This window comes from Neolamprologus multifasciatus, chromosome 11 (genome assembly GCF_963576455.1).
Source record: "Neolamprologus multifasciatus chromosome 11, fNeoMul1.2, whole genome shotgun sequence".
Classification (NCBI taxonomy): Eukaryota; Metazoa; Chordata; class Actinopteri; order Cichliformes; family Cichlidae; genus Neolamprologus; species Neolamprologus multifasciatus.
Window position 1 is genome coordinate 8,895,234 of NC_140449.1, and position 21,073 is coordinate 8,916,306.

Below are 21,073 nucleotides of genomic sequence, written 5' to 3' on the forward strand. Positions count from 1 at the left end.
TGCACGATTCATTGTCCTAATTTAGTTCTTTAAATTATTATTGCAAACATGCCAGAATCCACAGTTTAAAAACGCTGTGTAGTCTAAAAAATGCAAATGATACCATATTTAAATGTGCTAATTTTCATATCCTTTTTCAGTTCTTCCGATGTGACCATATTACTTTTTTTTTTAGTTGAGTAGCACTTATTGTGAGTCCTTTTAAGATGCTGGCTTTGCGGAATTTACACGAGGTACACAAGGTTTAGAAGATTGCGTAGGTGTGTCGACTCAAAATCAGGTCAACCTTTCAGTCACATGCTGAAAACTGGCACTCGCTCATGTGAAATATGGGTTTCAAAACCAGATGATCTGAAATGTGACACATCCTCTGTGCGTAATTCAGAATGTATCCTGGCCATAAAAGGTTTTTGCACTCTTCACTTCTATGCCATTCGATCACTGAGTTCTTAAGTTCTCGCCGCTACAGAAAAATGATACTGCCTGTGAGATATACATGAAATAAGCATCAAGTTACGATTATAGTACACATTACATGCACCGTGATCCTTTAACTTCAGACATTTGACCCACCATGAAACGTCAGCTGCACTTTCATACTTAGAGAAATCATCAAGGCCTATATCCAAATGTAACTGCAGTGCTTCTGTTTCTAATCCTGGCAGGCTTCATGTGCACTTTGGTGTAAATGGAAGCTACACTGACATCTTGGAAAAGCTGATCTAATGTAGGTGACTCACATCAAAGTGGCTCTGTCAGGAAACTCACTGTACGCCTTGATCGCTAAGCTGGGGAAGACCAAATTCTTCTCAGTCAAGAGATCAGAAGTGGAGATTGTTTGATCCAGTCAGCCATTCATTCCCCTTCCATCTCAGGGAAGGCACCCTTGGAGGATTTTAAAACTAAAAGCATTCAATATAGTTGATTTACCAGAAAACAATGTTTTTTTGGGGGGGTTTCTCCTAAATTTAACACTGCTATGAAATCACAAGACTAAAATCGTCTGTCTGTTCATTGCATATTTATAATGAAACAATACATCTTTACACACTGAATTTAGTCAGATCATTTGTTATCAATGTTCACAACTTAAACAAGCTTAAAAAGGACCAGTCAGGCACATATACAACAAAGATCATACACTTATAGTAAAAACGCGATACAACAAAAATATAAAACAAATATCACTTCATTAACTTGCAGCATTTGGAATCCAGTATTTCTAAGAAGTAATAAACATAAGCCTTTACATGTTCAGAAAGTAAAACTTAGTTTTTTAAATAGAAAACAATTGCACTCCTTTGTACATTCATATAAGTAACAACTACAAAATAATAACGATGAGCTTTGCTTGTCAGCAGTTCAGAACAAACACACCAACAAATGAGAAAAAAAATATTTCTTTATGAAACCAAATCCTTCCTCTCAAACAGCGAGAAAGCAACAATAACAACATCTGCCGGACCATTTTCTATAAAATAGTATTAATATTTACATCTTAAATAACATTTTTTTTAAAATTTTTCACAGACTCCAGTCATGAAGTTCTAAAAAAAATCTTTTAATTTTTTTCAAAAACCTTTTGTTTTACATCCGTATTCAGTACACAGATGTGTGAACACCTCTTTTTTTTTGTCAGATTCTTCCTTGCGGACGGTTACCGTGGACTGAGGGTGAAGTTATTAGTGCCTCGTTTAGGTTAGAAAAAAATCAGAGAAGGAAAGACGAATTTATTTTTCCATCTTTCCTTCCATGTTAAAGTTAGAAAAACCCATTTTTAGACAGTATATGCATAGCTTTGATATTATAAAGACCTCTCACTACTACAAAAAAAATGCACCTCCCTGCTCATTGTGTATCGTTTTAGTGTTCCCTTTTTTGTCAGTGAAATAGTGTTTATTTATGCTTTAGGTTGTATCTATTTCTATTTGTACCTGTGTACTGCTTATTCATTTAATGGCTTATGGACTTTAAAGCACGATCCATCCTGAAGCATACTGACAAACATCTTCTGAAACATCTTTTGTGCCGAGGTGGTTCCAATGATGCGGCTGATCTTCTTCAGGCCTTTGAGCAGATGACGTGGTGCCTGTTGGTTGCGCAGGACCCTGAGACTGTGAGACAGAGCATTTGGTAGGTCCAGGTTGTGGTTTGCTTTTTTCCAGAGGTGAAGAAGCTGCAGAATGTACTGCCTGGGGAGGCAAGAAGAGACCATGGCCTGGACATCCGCCTCCTTAACTTTCACTCCCGGCAAGCTGTTCGTTACCTTCATGAGGTCGTCGAGCGTCAGGTTTTTTAGACTGCTGCAGCGGGAGACCTTAATCTCACAGTGGTTCACACCTTCAAATAAAGTATGTTTACATTAGTACACCAATGCAAAAATTTAAATAGCAAACAGATAGCATGGGAGCACAACACTCAGACGCTGCTCATATGTGTGGTCAGTTTGTGTGCTTGATTTAAATATTCTCCTCCCTGTATTTTGCACCTTGAGAAAGAAACTCACAGCAACATATGTGCAACTAGGTCAGTCTCTAAAATCTCTGAGTCTTTTTTCCTTCTTTTTTTTTTAAACAAAAACCCAGTTTGTGCTGGTGCAGCATTTTTGTAAATCTTATTTTATACCTTGTATGAAGCCATACAGCTTGTCCTGGTCTTTGTTCTGCTCTCTCCACAGTCGCAGAAGGTGGAGAACCTGCTGCTGGGGAGAGCAGGTCTTCTTCAGCCTCTCCAGGCTCTTGCGATCCACCCTCTTCCCAGGAAGACTGTCCAACAGTCGTTCCAGAGGCACCGAGGAAAGTCGCAGCGAGGCTAGCGACTGGAAAACCGCCTCTTCACAAAGAGTCACATCTGGAAAGAGAAGCAAAGTGGGCTTGAAAACACACACATGCACAAAAGTTCTGGATAGTGATGCTTGACATCCATTTGCTTAAACCAGAAGGAATTAACATATGTAACATTTGTAACAACCTGCTACAAATGAGTAAATGTTCACAAGTAATAAAACAACTTTAGTAAATTCCAAACCATTGGCCGTATGTATTCCAGAATGACAAGCGGGCTGGTAGAGTGACACCTGCCCAAACATGGCCCAGCTTTTAGTACAGTGCTTGACATCTTAGTGCGATCAGCTATGTTAAACATATTTATGTCTTTTAGATCTTTTATTTTTCTCCCCTTGTTTAAATCGGTATCTGTAGATAATGCCAAACTAACCTTAGAGGTTCCCACCTAAGTCCCAATTGCACATTTGTGGAGCGATTCCACGACAGTTTGTGGTGGCACATTACCGCATGTTTGCACACTTTAAATAGACATCGCTGTGTAACTGACATTACACACTATGTTTACTGACGTAACAGTTTCACTATGTTTTGCTTATTCATCTGTGTCACTGCAACTCTTCAACCATAAAATCAACAGCAAAGACTCCATAGTCTCCGCTTTAATAACCTCAATCTGCAAGTGATGACTGGGAATCTGGGATAACAACATAAAGTAACTTTCTTTTCTTTTCTTTTTGTTCCTAATTGAAGGTAGTTTAAAATGAGATATAACGGATTTTAACACATGTTATTTCATCAGTTTACTTCTGCATATTTTTTGTGTTTGCAAGTGTTTTGCCTATGTTTAGAGTGTTGCCTTGTAATTTGATCACGAGAGAACCACAGGTGTCTTTTCTTTCTGTTACTCATTGGGATCACTCCTACTAGCCGAGCCAAACTGCAGCCAAGCCTGTTGCTCTACATTTTTTAAGGCAGCCAAGCGAACATTCTTCTTCCTGCTTTCGCTGAGGACACTCCCAACCGGACACACTTCATATGATGTGCAATTTCACATCCTTTTTATTAAAGATGATGTGAAATTACACCAAATTTCATGTTTCATGTTGATCATTTCAGTAATTTATGAGTGATGTAATTGCGGCTCGCACCACAACTAACAGTGACTTCCTGGTGGCTTAATACTGACTTTGGGAATCCCAACTGCTTTCAATTTTACATTTTTTGCTCAGAAACACTGCTAAGCTGTTCCAGGATTTGAAGCAGGCACTCTGCGGTGGTGTAGTTACCAGGAAGGCAATTTGTGAATGAATGTTTGAGGAGAGCATCACCCTCCCAGAGGGACCACAGCTTTGTGTGTTTTCGTCTAAGTGTGGCATATGAGTGCGCCAGGGTCTGTACATCTGCATGTGTGTGTTCTCCAGTGTCTGTGGTTTCTCACGGTCTGGGAATTTAGTGTCATACTTGCGGCTTCTCATCTCAAATTATCCTTCAGCATCTGTCACAGTCAAAGTCTGAGTAACAAAGAGCAACCAGCGTGCCTTGCGTCTCCTTTGACTCAGTTTCCTCTGTTATTGTGTTTGGGGATGTGACAGTTAAAGGGGGTAATTGATCCATCATGGGTCTTTTTGACAACAATGCCATAAACATCCAGCGTTCAACCCTTTGGTTTTCACTGCTGTGTTGGTTTTAAGGCACGCAAGAATTTGCAAAAGATTGGAATCTGGACAGCGAACCTGACCGAGGAAATCCCCTGCCTTTAGGAGTGAAAATGACCACATGTTTGAAATAATTCACTTCAAGTTGATTTTTAAGTTGTTGACAGCTGAGGTTAAGTCAACAACACTGGTGCATGTGTGTGTTGTGTATGTGTGTGTGTTGGATAAACACTGTGCTAATGATCAACCCAGATTCCAGGATTAGTCCTAAAACGTTCCATATGATCTGTCCATGACATGACAGCGCGTATGTTCTCACCAGTCTGGCACAAAGTGTGATGATGAGAGCACTCCAGCGCTGCCTTCTTGTCCGGAGTGCCACACTGGCTGTCTGCAGTGGACGTGCCCCATCTCAGTGTCTTGAGGCCCAATTCTGAGCAGTTCGTGTGAGGCTGGCACGACTTGGTGGAGGAGCCACCCGGGGAGAAATGACCATCAGGGCAAAGGTCACACACTGTGTCACTCACTGGCGTACCTGGAAGAGATTTACAGAGATAATTTTTGCAAATGAAAACTGATAGAAGTGACACTTCTGAGCATGTGAGAAAGCACCTAACCACAGATTCTTTTTTCTCATCTAGAGCTTCAACTGAAACTCAGCCATTTTCACCATTTAGTGCAAAAAGAAGCAGATGTGATTCTAAGAACCGCAGAGACATGTGAAAGCTCATCATACTGAGAGCGTGTTTCAGAGAATGACTCATATCAGTCGTAGTCACTACACCGCCTTCATTCTGTATCTTACATGCTCTTACTATGATGTCATGTGACTTAGCTGCAATGTGATTTGTCAGCTGATTTTTTTTTGCAGCCAAAGCCACTTCTAATAGTAATACGTAGGCACGTTTTGAGAACTTTATTTTACAGTTGATTTACTATAATATGCTGTGACTTTAAAACTATATTTAGATACGTGACCTTTTTTTTTTATAATCTCATTTGACAGTTGCCACAATAACATTATAGGAAACCATCACAACTTCTGGTATATGACCATCGGCACGCATGACAGTCCATGAAGTGGAACTACTAATCACATCCTCATTTTATTTTGATCTTGAAGTGAAAGTGCGTGGGACGACAAGCCATGCTTATTTCAGATTTAACCTTTGATTAGTTTCCCGCTACCATGGTACAATGCGTCCTTTCTTGAAAACATATCGTCAAATAGGAAACCATCGCCTTATATGCATACAAAAACAATCGAAAGCGTTTCCTCTGCGAGTCATGACAAAGCATGTACTGTGTCAGATGACAACGTGACAGCCTGTAACTGTAGTATGACGGTTATATTTTATTGCTGACTTTAATGTCAATTTCTCAGAATTTCCTCTGCGGAAAAAAATGTAAAGAATGCATGTCAGCACTTTGCTAAAAGAAATTGCTTTAGATCTGATTAATGGTGCACATATTATCGTTAATGTTTACGTAATACAAGGTTTACTAGTCATTGACTAAAGACTCTAGACATAGATTAAACACATTGTATGAATAAAAAGTGAAACACTTATTTGATTCATTCATTCATTTGTTGTTCATCAAAGTTTTATTATAATGACAGCTTATAATAGTGATAATATTAACTACTACTATTGTTAGTAGTTGTAGTTTTGTGTGCAACTTTCGATGCTGCAGTTGTTCAGTCTGCTCTAGAAAACTGGTTTCCAAGTTAATTACTGCTGATTTATTTAATCGAGGAAGTCGTCACCTGACTAAATAAATGTTGAACAAAAATAAATCTTGGGTATTTTGGAAATTTTGATGATCTAACACTTGTTTGCCTAACAATATAATGATCAAACAAACATGGAAGAGGCAAAAAAAATAAATTACTCACAAAAACTTGTTGATTTGCACGCTGATTTGCACGCTGTCCCCCCCCCCCCCCCCCCCCCCCCCCCCGATCTGTCTAACATATCGATCGGATTCCAAAAACACAGATGACCCACATAGCAAATCCCATTCGGAGAATGACAAAGAATTCTAACCAGAAACAAACAATCAGGAGATCAAGGGGGAAAAGGACGGAGTCATAAAAGGCTTGTGTTGTCAGAAGACTGACCCAGCATCCTGTGGTTTAACCACAGCTCGAGGCATTACATAATAAGTTGTTCAGCTTCAGTGGGGGTGGGGGGAGATCCCCTAAATTGCTGTCTCATGTCTGCTGATTGTGGATTAAGGTCAGTGGAATTTATGGAAAAAAGTATTGCAGGGGTCACATGATAACCACAATCGATGGAAAATGTTGTTTCATCCTTGTGATTTCTGGACTCTGGTCCAAAGTTTAACATGAAGTCATGAGAAGGTTGGTGTTAGTTTATGCTGTGGTTCCAGTACAAATACCAGATTCAGTGCACTGGTATGCTTAAAATCAGACTTTCTCACCAACAGTTCCTACTGACACACTAAGGAAGGAATCTGAAAAAAATATCAGATTGGATATCCACTATGATATTGACGCGTGGTTATTGTATCAGGTGTTGATGGACACAATACCTCTTAAGCATGAATGATAGTTGCATGGACTCACACAGCTGCAGAACATTAAAAACTCACCAGCCACTTTATCAGGTCTTTGTCTAACTGCTTGTTAACAGAAATATCTGGTCAGCAAATAACATGTCAACTAGAGTTCAAACTAAACATCAGAAAGGGAAAGAAAGGTGATTTTAATGGCTTTAAATGGTTGGTGCCAGGCAGACTGGTCCAAGTAAACAAAAAATTATCTCTAGGGTTTATAGAGAATGGTCAGACGAGACTGAACAAATGGCTTTGAGCTTTTAGGAAGGCAAGAGGCATATCTGATGCTCTTCTGCATACCTGTTACGCAGCAGAAGACCACACCGGTGCCACTCTTTTCACCTAAGAGCAGGAAGCTGAGGCTATCATGAATCCATGGATCCGTCCTGCTTTGTATCAGTGGCTCAGATTGTTGTTGGTGCTGTTATGTTTCTTGGCACAATCTGGCTCCCTTGGTAACAACTGATCATCATTTAAATACCACAGTTTATTTTTGATGACCATGTCCACCCCTTTATGACCATCTTCTGGTAGGTGTTCCAACAGGATAATACACCTTGTCACAAAACTTAGAACATCTCAAACTGGTCTGAACATGCACCTTTGGGATGTGGTGCTCACAAATCTGCAGCAACTGTGTGATGCTGTCATGTCAACATGTAATCTGAGGAATGTTTGCAACACCTCCTTGAATGTAAGCCACAAATAAGGCTCCAACCCAGCAACAAGGTTTACCTAACAAAGTGCCTGGTGAGGATAGATATATAGTCATTCCTGTTACAGTTCTTTAAAGTCTGCTGGCTGTGTTGTAGTAAACTGCTACTATGCAGAAGTCCAGTTGGAGCCTCATGCCAACCAATAGACCTGCACGGACCATCGCATATACATATACACAGAAACAACGGCATAATTTTAAGTCTTTGTAAGGTCTGAGACATCACACCGACTGAGTTGAAACTGCCGGAGAAACTAGAAACTGTTGCATCACATTATTTCTAAGAGGAAGCACTGGAAGGGCGAAATAAGTTGATGACTCATCGCTCAAGTTTCCTCTTTATGCTTTACAATTTGCATTATCAGGTACAAAAGGAACAAATGAGAAAGTGCTTTCACTCTTTCAAAATGTCACATTATCATCAAATGCACAATACTGTGCAAATAATAATTTATCTGAGGGTTGTGGACATAGAAGATTCATAACACTCTGATTTAGCTTCTCTGATTTACATAAAAACCTTTGAACACTACAGGATGTGATAAAAAAAAAAGTCACAGGTAAAGCTACACGGCTAGCTTTGAAGGCCTGGAATCAAAGGAAATGATAACGATATCATATCATATTATAACGATATATACATACACTGAATGACACACAGTAACCTGAATTTTCTGAGTGATGCCAGTAGACAGTTTGTTTTGACGGTTTGATGAACTCTGGAATGGACAGGCATTTCTATAACTAGTCTTGCTGACCATTCAAAGGACTTCACATCACTAACAACACAGACTAAAGTGGAAGAGACTGAGTCAGGTCAGACATGCTGTATATCAGTGTTAGAACACATGAAAGTTCTGTATTAGATACATTTTGTGGAGAAAGGCTATAGTTACATATTTCACACCTTCAGGACATACCTGACTGCTTTATTTGACACTTTATGATGTCACGACTAACTTTTTAAGGTCTCCTGTTGACTGAGAAACAAGTTATTTTGTTTTTTCTCAACATGGACTAATGCATTTATGCGCCAGTTACTCAGCTTAATCGTGCATATGTAGCGATAAAGTTGTTAAGATTGTTCTTAGCTACAACTTAACTGCCCGTTTCACACATCTCGCGCTCTAGTTCACAAGTACAACAAAGCATGCTTTGCATGTTTTAAACAGCTACATCAAAAACCCTGATAGCCTCTCACTGCCAGGAAACACAGAGCAGGAGATGGTGAAAATACCTCTGTGAGGAAGACACACAAACAGAGAAGTAGGACATTTCTAAGAAACACTTTAAAAAGTTTTTTTTTTCTGTGAAAAGGGAGATGCTCACCAGGAATGGGTTTGGTTCACATATTCGGAAGAAGAGGAAGAAAAACCTGGTGTCTGGTGATATAATTAAGAACACATCTGAATGTGAAAATGTAACTGACGCATCTCTCTGCTTTATCAAAGTTCCTGACAGGCCAGTCCAGTGTAACCCGCCCGGGAAATTGGTGAGATCGAAAGAAGATCAAAGAAAAGATACTTGTTACAGTGACACGCAGACTGAGTGTCCCTTTAAGCACACGTACTGCACTTTTCTCATGTTTACTCACTAAGATAAACCACTACAACTGTCTAGTCTACATGCAGACTGAATTTACTCTTGCGCTATTACAGACACCTGAAGTCAGCGAAGTCAAATTCCATTGTACACGGTGGGTTTCATACAGCCCACTTAGATTTTAAATGGGCTGGACCATTGAAAGCCCTTTCCTCTCAGTTTAACTACGCATTTGATATGTGAAATAATATAATAATATAAAATCTGATTATTTATTTTTAAAAAGTATAACGGAGTGTTTCCCCCCGATAAAGGAATCCTGCAGTAAATGAAAGAAACTGTTTATTTACATGTATTTCCTACTGCCTATACTGTAAGAAAAATAAAATGTTCTGGCAGCTTGTCGCCACAGAAAGTTTTTGTTCATTAAAAAAATGCCTATTTCATTTATTTATTTATTTATTTTACTGTGAAAAAATTCTATAGTAGATCATAAAAAATGAATTGTTTCTGTCATTGAATTGTTCATCTGTTATTTCATTACTTTTGGTGCCTCTGGGGGAGCGCTTTATCGGCAGGAAAAGCTGTAAAATGTATTAAAAAATACAATTGAAATTAAAAATGTATCTCCTTTTTACACTTTCTAAAGATTTCCAGTGGGCTGGACCAGCGGTCCCCAACACCCGGGCCTCGGACCGGTACCGGTCCGTGAGTTGTTTGGTACCGGGCCGCGAGAGTTGAGGCTCAGGTGTGAAATGTATAGTTTTCAGGGTTTTTATCGGTTTTCAGCGTTATTTTGGTATCGTTTTTATCGTTTACTCGGTTTTCCTTGGTCTTTTCACATGTGTTATGAATAAATTTTTCTGTACTGGTACTAGTTTTATTTTGTTGTATTTATCCGCGACACCTTAAAGGCCGGTCCATGAAAATATTGTCGGGCATAAACCGGTCCGTGGCGCAAAAAAGGTTGGAGACCGCTGGGCTGGACTGCAGTCTTTGTTGGGGCAAAGCTGGCCCGCGAGCCTTATATTTACACTCCTGCTTCTGGTAGCAATCTACTCATTTAAGTCCAATTTACACAAAGCTTTGACGTCACCCTGAAATCTCCTTTCTTTAGGGGGAAAAACACATTTGTTTTATTTGATATGATATGAAAACAGACAGAAATGTTGTAAATGATTACCATTAATCATAAATTATTGATTGCTTTTAATATACATAACATCTGCAGAGGCCCATTTTTCCACTTGAGCGGCCTTTTGCACAGCTTGAAACAGTTTTTCTCATTAATCAATCAGTGAATTTGGCTACTTGCAGGACCACAGAAATATCTTCACAGTCCACTGCCTTAACAGAAGTTGTCTGAGTTAACCACAAAAAAAGAAAGCGGGAGGCGTCAGTGCAGAATGCCTCCCAGGTCCTTGACTGGCATCTTCAGGAAACGGTGGTTTGTGAAAGGAACAGTACTCTTGATTTGTTTTTGTAAAACAATAAATTTGCAAAATGTTGCACCGGAACAACAGCTGCTGAAAATAGGCCTCAGTAGCAATTTGATTAAAAATCATTATCTATTTATGATTGTATTAATCCTTAACTGCCTTTTGCAGAATTTCTGATCAGTTTTCATTATTTTCAGTTAAAAAAAAAATCAAAGCATTTTGCGCTGCCCAAACCAGCTGTTTTCGTTTTTCAAACAATTTCTATAGAAACTGCTCCGTCTGAATAATATTCTTAATGTGGATGTTACTCTTACCTAAAGCTGCCACTCCATATCCAGGTGAACAGGCCTTGTGTGCGATACAGAACTCTATCACTAGGTGGAAACCTGGAGCACATTCGCACAGCTGATCATGAGTGCTGTTGCACTGCTGCTTCACTAGCTGTCTCTCCTTACACACCTAAACGGGAACACAGAGAGGTCACACATGTGAAAGCTGTAAAGCTGCACACGCACAAAAAATGTAAGTAAAAGTTTATTTGCATGTGTTGCTATAAACAACACAGCAGTTTACAGCAACGCAGGTCATGAAGAACATCATGCTTCCGCTCTGCAACTTGTCTCAAATATCATATTAGTCTGTTGGGAAGGCGAAAACTGAAATTTAAAAGCATCACAAAGCAGACATGTTAACAATACAAGGAGTATCGTGAAAAAGCGGTGATTACGTAATTTATCTGGAGTTGCGGAGGAGAAACATCAAAACTCTGGGGGAAGGTCATTCTACCACAATGAGCAAACTGGGACTTTCATTTTTAGTAACAAAAACTGAAGTGGAAATACTGGCTTAAAAAAAAGACAAATGCAGCACCAAAACATAAATAAACAGTAAGGTCATGCATCTTGGGAAAAGACACCAGCAAAGCCACATAAAAGCACCACTGAAAAAAGCTGGAAGACAAAAAACTAAAGGTATGTGCATAATTCCTGACCATACTTTGATTTCAGCTCTGGGAAATTCTTTTAGGTATGAGACGATACATTGGGGAGATCTTTTTTTACTACAAAATCCAGTAACTGTCACAAAAACCAGTCAGTTACGGTCTGAACACACAACAAAGGAACCATTATCGGCCTCATGAAACATGTAGCCCTAGTTTCTATTAAGAAGAAAAACTAGAACTGAATGTTAGGTTGATGGCCTCGTACGTACCGAGGTGCAGTACTGGCATTTCTCCCCCCAGTGCCAGTTCTCGGCGAAATGCCTGTCAGGACAGGGCTGGCACTCTGTGGGCATGTCGGCAGTGCAGTGTCGTTTCACCGCTGTGCCAGGTGGGCACTGGTTACACGTGAGGAACGCGGATGTCGCGGGGTCACGGTGCTGGTACGTTGGTTGTTCAGCTTGCTGCTGAAAGGCCCAGGAGAGAGAAGCTGTCAAAAGCTGCAAGAGAAAGAAAGTAAGTCGCTTCAGGAACTGACTCAAGAGCAGTGACAAAATCTCTAATGAAACCCATCTCGTGAACAGCTTCACTTTGGCAAAAGAATCAAATATTTTTATATTTTGGAGCACTCGCCAACCCAAAGATTCCAGTAAGAACGAGTTGACTGAAAGGTCAGAGCAGTAAAGCTCCTGGTGGACATAAGGTCCTGAAGTTTTTTCTGCTGCTCTTCAGAGTGCAGTTGATTACTCTATAGGGACAAATTCTCAAGAATAACACAAGTGTATTTTAAACTTTCGGGGTAGTAACGTCCCTTTTTTTTTGCCTCAACTCGTCATTATTTTCAGTAAATGCTTTTTGTTGATCTCAACTTTTAGGATTAATAAAGGGATCAAAATGATTTTATTGGCCTTCTGGCATCATTTCTCATCTGTTTGACTTTAATCCAAAGCTTTTTAAATGAATTCAGATGTTTCAGTCATGCCAAAATTTTCTACACATTGAAATAAAAGAAGTGCATGACACAGGATTACAGTTATTAGTTGTGCAGCCTTGTGTTCTCTGCCCTCACTACAGGTTCCCTACCCATGCCGGCAGCCCCGTAAGCTCGGCTGCTTTGCAGCTGAAAAGCATCCGATGTGATTCAGGAGGTGATCTATCGCACTTTAATACTGTCCCAGATTAAGATCCACACCACACCCACACTCTCCTCAGCCACCCAAAACCAGCCCATCGTTATGGATACTCTGTAAAGTGGGTGGTTTTCAGCGAGCCTCTGACAAGCCCGTGTAACTACTGCACAAAAACAAGCCCATGTATCATCGCCTAGGCAAAAACTGAAACGCTTGGGTTATTTCTAAAACATGAGATATCAGTTGGTGAGCGTGTTTAACATGGAGCCAATCTAGCCGGTCGAGGGCACATGCAGACCAGCTGTCACACATTAGGCTTCTTCCACTCAAAGGCCCTTAGCCATTGGTTCTTTGGACTTTCCCGTTGGCCCGGATACATCCTCATTGCTTGGACGACTAACCAACAATAGACCGTCTTGTATTGTGTGTGAGTGTGTGTTTGCATGTGGTTTCTTGCTTCATATCATGTGTGCATCTTCAAAAATAAATGAATTTGTATGACAAACAACTAAAAAAAGAAAACTCATGTGTGTGCAGGGGTGCGAGCATGCAGGAATGTGTGTGTGTATGGGTGTGTGCGTGTTAGTCGATGTTCATGTCCAATTACCATCTTCCTCAGAGCTGGTTTGCGCGCTCTGTGGTCTCCTGGCTGCCGTTCATAAAGAGTACTGTTGGAGGTTACTGGGCTTTCCCCATTCACCACCAGAATACAAAACAGTCACCCACTCTGTTCTACAGATTACCCGCCGCACACCACTGATCTCCTTCCTGCGTGCATGCATTTGTACTTATCCCATTCACCTTAGAACTCGGAGCCACAAAAAACAGTCGACTTTGTGCACATGAACATGCAACTAAAGAATGGCTGGAAAACCAGAATGTGTGTGTGTGTGTGTGTGTTACATGATGACTGCCTCTGTATCCTTTAATCAATATTGAAGAATTAAAAGAAAAAAGGTCTTTTCACCAGAAATCTACGCGTGTTTATGAGTGGGTGTGATTTTGGGAGAAACAGTGTGCAGTACAGCTGCGACTTCCCTGTCCTGCCACATGTTACTGAACAAACTGCTCGTTCTACAAATGGCGTGTTTTTCCTAAGCGTCACTGCGTTTACGTCCACACTACTACTCTACGTGCACCCTGCATATACGCGTTTTGTTATTTGTGTCATCTTATTCTGTTTCCCTTTCCAATGGTCATCACCGAGGAAGACGGCAAAAAATAGATGAATGGGTTTCGCACACCATAATAGAAACCTAACATCAAACAGCCTGGAGAGCGCAGTGCTTTTCCCGGCAAAACCTATCGACCTCTTCCACCGAATGTTCAGTGGAAGGCTTTCATCAGCGACATGCTGAGCAGTAGCATGACTTTGTTTGTAGTCTGGGTGGCCCCAGCAGGATTCAAACCCATAATCATAGTCTTACTCCTTAAATTAAGAAATGTGTATATACACTCCATTAAGCCCAGAGACCAAATCCAATTGATTTAGAAACAGGAGAGTGGAGTATGCTGAGTGACTAACAGAGGATCACCTGGATCATCCAGGTGTGCTTTACTGGCAGGACAGTCCAACCCTCGGTCAGAGCCCGTGATAAGCGTTTGCCCCTTTTGTTTTAGAAATCCGTCAAATGGCACAATAGCTTGCCATGTGCATGCTTGTCCCTCCCTCTGTCTGTCTATACGTGCTTTCTGCGTCACAGTTAAAGTCATGTCCTGCTTTATTTTAGCAATCTGCTTCATTCTGTATCTTTTTTGTAGTTGCTGTCTCTGCCTTTATTTCCACGTCCCTACTAGTTCCACCTGTGTTCTCTCATTTAGTGGTCTTTGCATGTACACTGTATAATCCTGTCTTTTCCCTCTGTATCCCTATCATGCCTTTCATCTTGCTTCAGTTTAGGTTTTGATGTCTAGTGCTTGTACCTAGTTTTGTTGGACTCTCATGCACCTTTTGTTGATTTTAATCTATCAAAGTTCATTTTTTTTATTGTCAGCCCATCTGTTCTTGTTGTCCTGCCTTTAGTACTTTTTGTGAAACAAGTTTGATTTGCCTAAATCTGTGACATGCGAGCACAAAGCAGTGACAGGAAATGTATAAAAGGTAATAAAAATGAATAAAAGAAAGCACAATGATGCTTTTTAGGTTGGGTCTGAGAAATGCCACGGTTGTGCAGTGTACCGATACACAGTACATGTGTTCAGTGCACATATGTGCACATCTTCAAAGTGAATGAATCAGAGGCCTGAGAAACAGATGTAGCAGACTTTTTAAAAAACAAAAACAAAGTAAAACTCAAGGCCAACCCTCATAAAGTATAACAAGTGTTTGGCAACAAGTAGTGTTGTTCAACAGATGTTTGACTCCATATTGAAAGATGATTGCATATACAGATGTTATCTCTCAGATCATCTGACTGCATGTACGCTGTTTTGTTTTTCAGAGAAGGTTCTGGACATTATTTAAGGCCCTTCCTGCTTTCTGGTCACTTTCTGGGCACTGATGGGCAGCACTAAATTATCCCAACCACCCAGCACGGTAGCTTTCTGCTACTGAAGAAGAGAAAATGTCAACTTTTTAAAAATGAACTCACTGGGATGGACGTCCCGTGGAGCATGTGACTCCATCTATCAACAGCTACGAAAGATACTGAACTTTTCACCCGTCTGTCTCCTTAGAAGCTGCCATCTGACATCATGGACGACCACGGGAAATCTAAATTACACAGCAGCTAGGGGCCACTGACAGCCATAATTATAATGTTAGCATCATCAGAGGAGTGCTCAGCAAGAGACATATCCTATTTGGAGCTCAGCCAGCTCAGAGGAGAAAATCAAGGGTGAAGGTACGGAGGTGGTGATAATTTTCTAGCATTCCTGTGCAAAAGCCCTTGAGCAAGGCAGAGCAGCTGCTACATGTAAATGATTGTAAGCAGCTAACGGCTTGCTGGAAAAGGAGGCTCAAAAAGTTCCCACATTTCTGTGGATTAAACTAAAAAGTTAGAATAAAACAGTCTATATTTATACTGGATAAACCCGCTTCATCAGATATAGTTTGCTTATATAATCTGTGCCAGCGAATCCCGTTTGAACTGAGCTGAGCAAAAAGCTTCGTGTTTATGAGGAGAAGTTTCTACCAATGCTTTAACAGAGAACATGTGCTGCTTTAAGAGATGTTTTCTCTTTAATAAAGACAAAACAAACAGTGGGAGTGGGTCCCATGTTGTAGAAGGTGGTGACAGACATGGTTATATTGGATCAATAGCGTCTCAAAAGCGTCTCACTTGTGCTAGCTACCCACAACATTCAACACAAGTGATACCCAATCCAGTGAGCTATTTACTGGCTCTGAGATTAAGCGAGCGGAGGCACACACTTTTCGTTTTGTTTATCTGTCACTGATCTATCACTATGGTGACATGCTTTGACTGGACCTATGTGCAAATCTATTGCGCTGACATAAAGCAGTTTATTGGGGCCTTTTTTACGTCCCCTCTGACTGAATTTGTTTGTGAAGAGAACAGGTCAAACGGGTCAGCTAGCATGAAAAGGCAAAATATCAGTTTCCTATCGCTAACCGAATGCATTTCATTTGTGTTGATGTGCTCCGAAGGGTTAAACTACAGGATAAAATGAATCAAATGTTTTTATAAATAGAGCTTGGGAAATTTTAATGCGATTTAGTAAATCACAATTGCATTATGAAACAGAAACACAATACTTTGTGTTGCTCGTGGAAATGTCAAAAATCCGTCCAGGAGAAATTAGCCACAGTGTTTAACTAACTTGCAGCAGATAGAGTTTGGACTATGCTGAAATGCAGCGCAAAAAAACAGACTCCGTGCTCGGTTTGCCTGAGGTCAGATTTAAATTCATGGCATGAGGAGAAGAGCTGTGGCACAAAGGGATCAAACCACGTTGCACCAGCTTATCCACCAGGCACATGGATTCAGTTAACTGCAGAGCGCAGGTGGTCTGAGGGGGGATTCCAGCCTGTGCGTGTGTGCGCGTGCCTGCACGTGCGTGTATGCCGCCGTGGGTGTGTGCGCAGGTCAATGTCTTTTTTCACTTATGCAACACACGATGCCACACCACATCAAGCGGTCTCTGCTCGGTGCGCTCACACCATGTTCTCACACTGGAGAAACTTCTAATCTCTAACCGGCTGCTAGAATATTTTACAGATTAACCTAAATTACTGAGTCGTTTATGCACGAGAGCTAATGTTTATTGTGGATATTGTGTCAAGGCGCTCTAACCCAGAAAGCGTGCTGCCGTGCAAAAATCGTTCTCAGTCTGAAGGAGCCTTTCTTTGTAATTTTTGCTGGGTTTTTCTCTTTACTGTAAAAATGTTAAACAGAAAATATTTGGGCCGTCGGATAAACACACAAGCATGCAAACTGTCCAAGTGATGGAGCTGTTATTTGAGAAAGTGCTTTACAGTTCTTTAGTTAAAACTCTGCAATAACTGAGCTATTTAAGACCAAATCTGATCACTTTTATGAATTACTACACCAGCACAACATTTGGACACAAAGAGGAGATCCTGTAGTTTTATGCTGTGATCCTATTGAGGGGCCCAAGCTTTACTTCTTCTACTTCTGTGATCACGCGTCACTGTGATTATCTGGACTGTTTTACTAATTTAAACGTTTGTGGTTGTTTTTATTTCTCTGCTTGCTGAAACCAAACCAAATAAATCAAGCTGTTCTCGTGTTGTTACACATCTAATGTCAGGTAATCTTTTACTACAGAAATTTGCATCATATCAGTCATGCTGTTTTTAGAATGATTCATACAGTAGTAAGAGATAAACAGCAGGCTCTCTTTCTCCTCTTTGTATCCATTAATTGCTCCATCCCACTCGCCCCTCCCTAGCCACCCCAGGCTCCCACACACAAACTTCTGCTATCAATACCTACTGTTGATGGAAACGGGAAGTTAGGTGTATGGAAGTAACCTTTAGAGGCAATTGTTGCTTTCTGAATAAACATTTGTGCTTGTTTGTTTAAAACATGTTGCTGTGATATCTTCCTACCCGACTCTGTCTTTTCCCGCCATTCCTCACCCTTTCTCCAGTGTTTGGCCAAGTGAGCTCTGTAGCTTCTTCAGCCTGCATGTGAACCTGCGGCTAGGTTTGAGGAAGTTGCTGTTGCTAATGCCAACGGCCACAGCAGAGCGTAACATGGAGGCGGCGTAAAGATAAAGAGAACACAGATAGTAGATCATGGATAATAACAAAGGGGGAGAAAGCATGTCCATGGATGAGGATTAGAGGTAGGATTATCCAACCATGCTGGTTAACAGTCATGTTGACACACTGACAACAACAACTGACTGATTACCTGCTGCTCTGACAGTGGTGCGTTATTTTTGTCATTTCAAAGAAAATGACTGTTTACATATTGAAACATGTGCCTTCATAAAAGCAGGTTGACAGGATGAACTATTCCACTGGCATCATGCTGGGCAATGACAAGCACATGTGTGAGGAGTATGCAGTGCAACAGGAAGAGCACACAGGTGCTGGAGGTGTATTTAAGATCCAAAATTGCAGTGTCCATTTGCCACAGAATTGTTTTTCAGACAGACTGCAACCAAGCCTGGCTGACAGGCAGACAAACAAGCATATCATGCGGTGGATTCAGAGGAGATGGAGATGTTGGCTGGATGTTGCCAGTCAAGACTGACTGAGTAAGCAGTTGCCAGAAAGTTGCCCGTCTTACTCACCAAATGACTGATGTACTGGCCGACTAACTGAACGATGCATAAACAAAAGAGCAGAATATTTGCCTATTTTAGGACAGGCTACACTGAGTTAGAGGAACTAATCTGTACTGAGTATCACATTATATGGTCATATAAACTACTGTTTCACAGCCTTGTTCACTGAATTACGCACAAACAACACGCATCTTCCTAACTGACCGTGCTTGGCAAAAAAAAAAAAAAATCTCTCTTTTTCCTGCACTCTCACACAAGGCCAAAAGGATATTAGATCAGTGTTTTGGAGCTACAGAGTTTTATCTGTTTCTGGACTGATACCCATCTTGAGCATACATGAACATATGCAAAACCAGAAAAGGCCCCGACACAGGACGGCATGCAAAACACACCAATGGAAACAACATAAAAAAAAAAGAGCAAATTGGTGTAAAGTCAGACACGCTGTACCATCTGCTGGGAATTCACCGTGCCGCTTTTGGAGGATAACATTTCATTCATTTTAATCACGCTGTATTAAAAGCAATGAAATACTAGCCAGAGTCAACTTTCATTTATCTGAGAAAACTATAGATCGTGTTTGAAGATGTAGAGGCTGCACAGAGCAGTGAATAAAACATGAGCTCCATTCATTACCAAAAGCAAACAAATCCCCAGCATAAACAACACCGGACAATTTACTTGAATAGCTCTTTAAAAAAAAAAATCCTAACATAGCTCTAAAACATACTACTAATATATCTGACTTTCTGCTATTAGCGTAAACTAGATACAACACACCATAAAATGATATGCAAACTCATGCAGCAGATACACAAACTAGATTGTCATCTGTGTCTGATATGGAGAATGGCAGCCAAGTCTGAAAAGCAACTATATGCTCACATATTAATCTATTAAAGCCCGATATAGCAGCATCAAATACCAGGACCGAACAATATTTAGGTTCACACTTCGATTGTGGCGCACAGCCTAAAGACTGGCCCCTCTCATTAATGGGGGATCATCAAAGTACCTGAACAGAGGCGTGCTGCACAGAGGGAACATGTGGTTGGCAAATATTTAGCTTTTCCTTATCTAGTCCTTAACGACAATACATGCAAGTCGCTGTATTCAAATTATGCCAAAGATCTCCAGATTTATTCGCGTTTCTGAAATCTGAAATCTATGTATCGCAAAATCCAACTAAGGATCAGTAATTTAATATATTAAAAAAAAAAACACACACACACACACAAAAAAAACGAAGGAAAAAGAAGAGATGAAAAAGTCATTCCTTCAGAGTAAAGTGCTGCTCTACTGCTGAGCATATCCAAGGAGCGGAGCTGCAAACACTTTGGCTACTCACCACCATCAGTTTCATCGCCGGTTTGGATTTGGCTATCCGTGAGCTCATCTTCTCTGCGTAAAAGCGAACTGCGGTATGATGGAGTCTCCATCAAAGAGCCTTTACTATATACAGGAGAGAGCGAGAGGGAGAGCGAGAGAGAGACCGTGTGCCCACCCACGTTTTCCAAGGCACTGCCTTCTTCCCTCCTCGTTCTCCGATCCTAAAAATAAAGTGATTAACCAAAACCGTGGATGGGGTAGGCGACATCAAAGAAAACAACTTCCAAACGAATCTTGCATGAGGTGGGTTCATCCATGAATTAAGCCAAGTTTGCTGGGTTTCTTAAGGATACAAATATTCCCCAAAAATATGTCCTGATAAATATGCCACATGTTCTAAATTGAAAGGTCACCCTGCAGCCAGGTTACACCTAGCTAGGCCCAAGACATAATTACATTCTGGAACAAAGGTGCAAAAGTATGTTTCCATATGCACGTTATGCAGAAGTATTTACATGTAAAAAAAAAAAAAGGTTGAGCACCTAATTTGACAAGCTAAAAAGCACCAAAAAAAACCCACATAGCTTTAATCAGTGTGAATAAAGAAGACTCTTCCAGAATAAATGTTTTGAGTCCTGGTTTGACATAATGTAAACACGATGATTGACGTGTGTTTATATGGACCAGCCAAAATCATTTAGTGGTAGCGCTTATTTGAACATCCCACTGAGGAAAAGGACAATTAAACACCAAAAATATTGTTTTTCTCAGAAGGTTAACCATCACAGCTTGTGTAGCGGAAAAGCACAAAGAACTTCAGCTACCCGCTTTAAACTTCATTCTACATAGAAAGCAAAGAGGGAGCTCTTGCAAAAAGATTGTGAATGGATGATGTCACTGGATGACAAACTAGGGAATTAAAGATTTAAAAAAGAAAAGCAAATGAAGGCCTTAACCAGACAGAAGTGCACCCATAATTCAGACGAAATCCATGATGATTTACGTGTAACGCATGCACATAGTAAACCCAAAAGGCCACACACCCACGCTGTGATCTCAGTGATGCTGAATCGATATCCATCTTCCACTGAAAGTCCCAAAACAGATCTGGTTTTCCGTTTGTCATTTTGTATCCGCTTAGCATCCAGCCCATGCAGAAGGATGACAAAATGTCACAGCCCGCTGCCGTGACGTAGAAGCGCAAGGTTTCAACGTAAGCAGAGAAAATACACACGG

General features: G+C 40.6%; 1 protein-coding gene across 1 annotated transcript; it reads right to left on the minus strand.

Moving 5' to 3' along the window:
• Positions 1-1,006: 1,006 nt before the first annotated feature.
• On the minus strand, positions 1,007-20,324 carry LOC146507795 (tumor necrosis factor receptor superfamily member 11B-like). Its single transcript, XM_085178765.1, has 6 exons — positions 19,857-20,324; positions 11,930-12,157; positions 11,032-11,176; positions 4,761-4,976; positions 2,626-2,850; positions 1,007-2,340 (listed from the first exon to the last, which is right to left on the minus strand). The coding sequence occupies exons 1-6, from the start codon at positions 19,902-19,904 to the stop codon at positions 1,946-1,948; spliced, it is 1,257 nt and encodes a 418-aa protein (XP_085034891.1). The 5' UTR covers positions 19,905-20,324; the 3' UTR covers positions 1,007-1,945.
• Between the last annotated feature and the right edge of the window lie 749 nt (positions 20,325-21,073).

Bases quoted from the DNA above. Each gene is read 5' to 3' on its own strand.
- LOC146507795 (XM_085178765.1), bottom strand. From the start codon at position 19,904: ATGAGCTCACGGATAGCCAAATCCAAACCGGCGATGAAACTGATGGTG. The intron at 12,158-19,856 runs GTGAGTAGCCAA...TTTCTCTTGCAG, and splicing joins CGGCGATGAAACTGATGGTG to CTTTTGACAGCTTCTCTCTC. The intron at 11,177-11,929 runs GTACGTACGAGG...GTTCCCGTTTAG, and splicing joins AATGCCAGTACTGCACCTCG to GTGTGTAAGGAGAGACAGCT.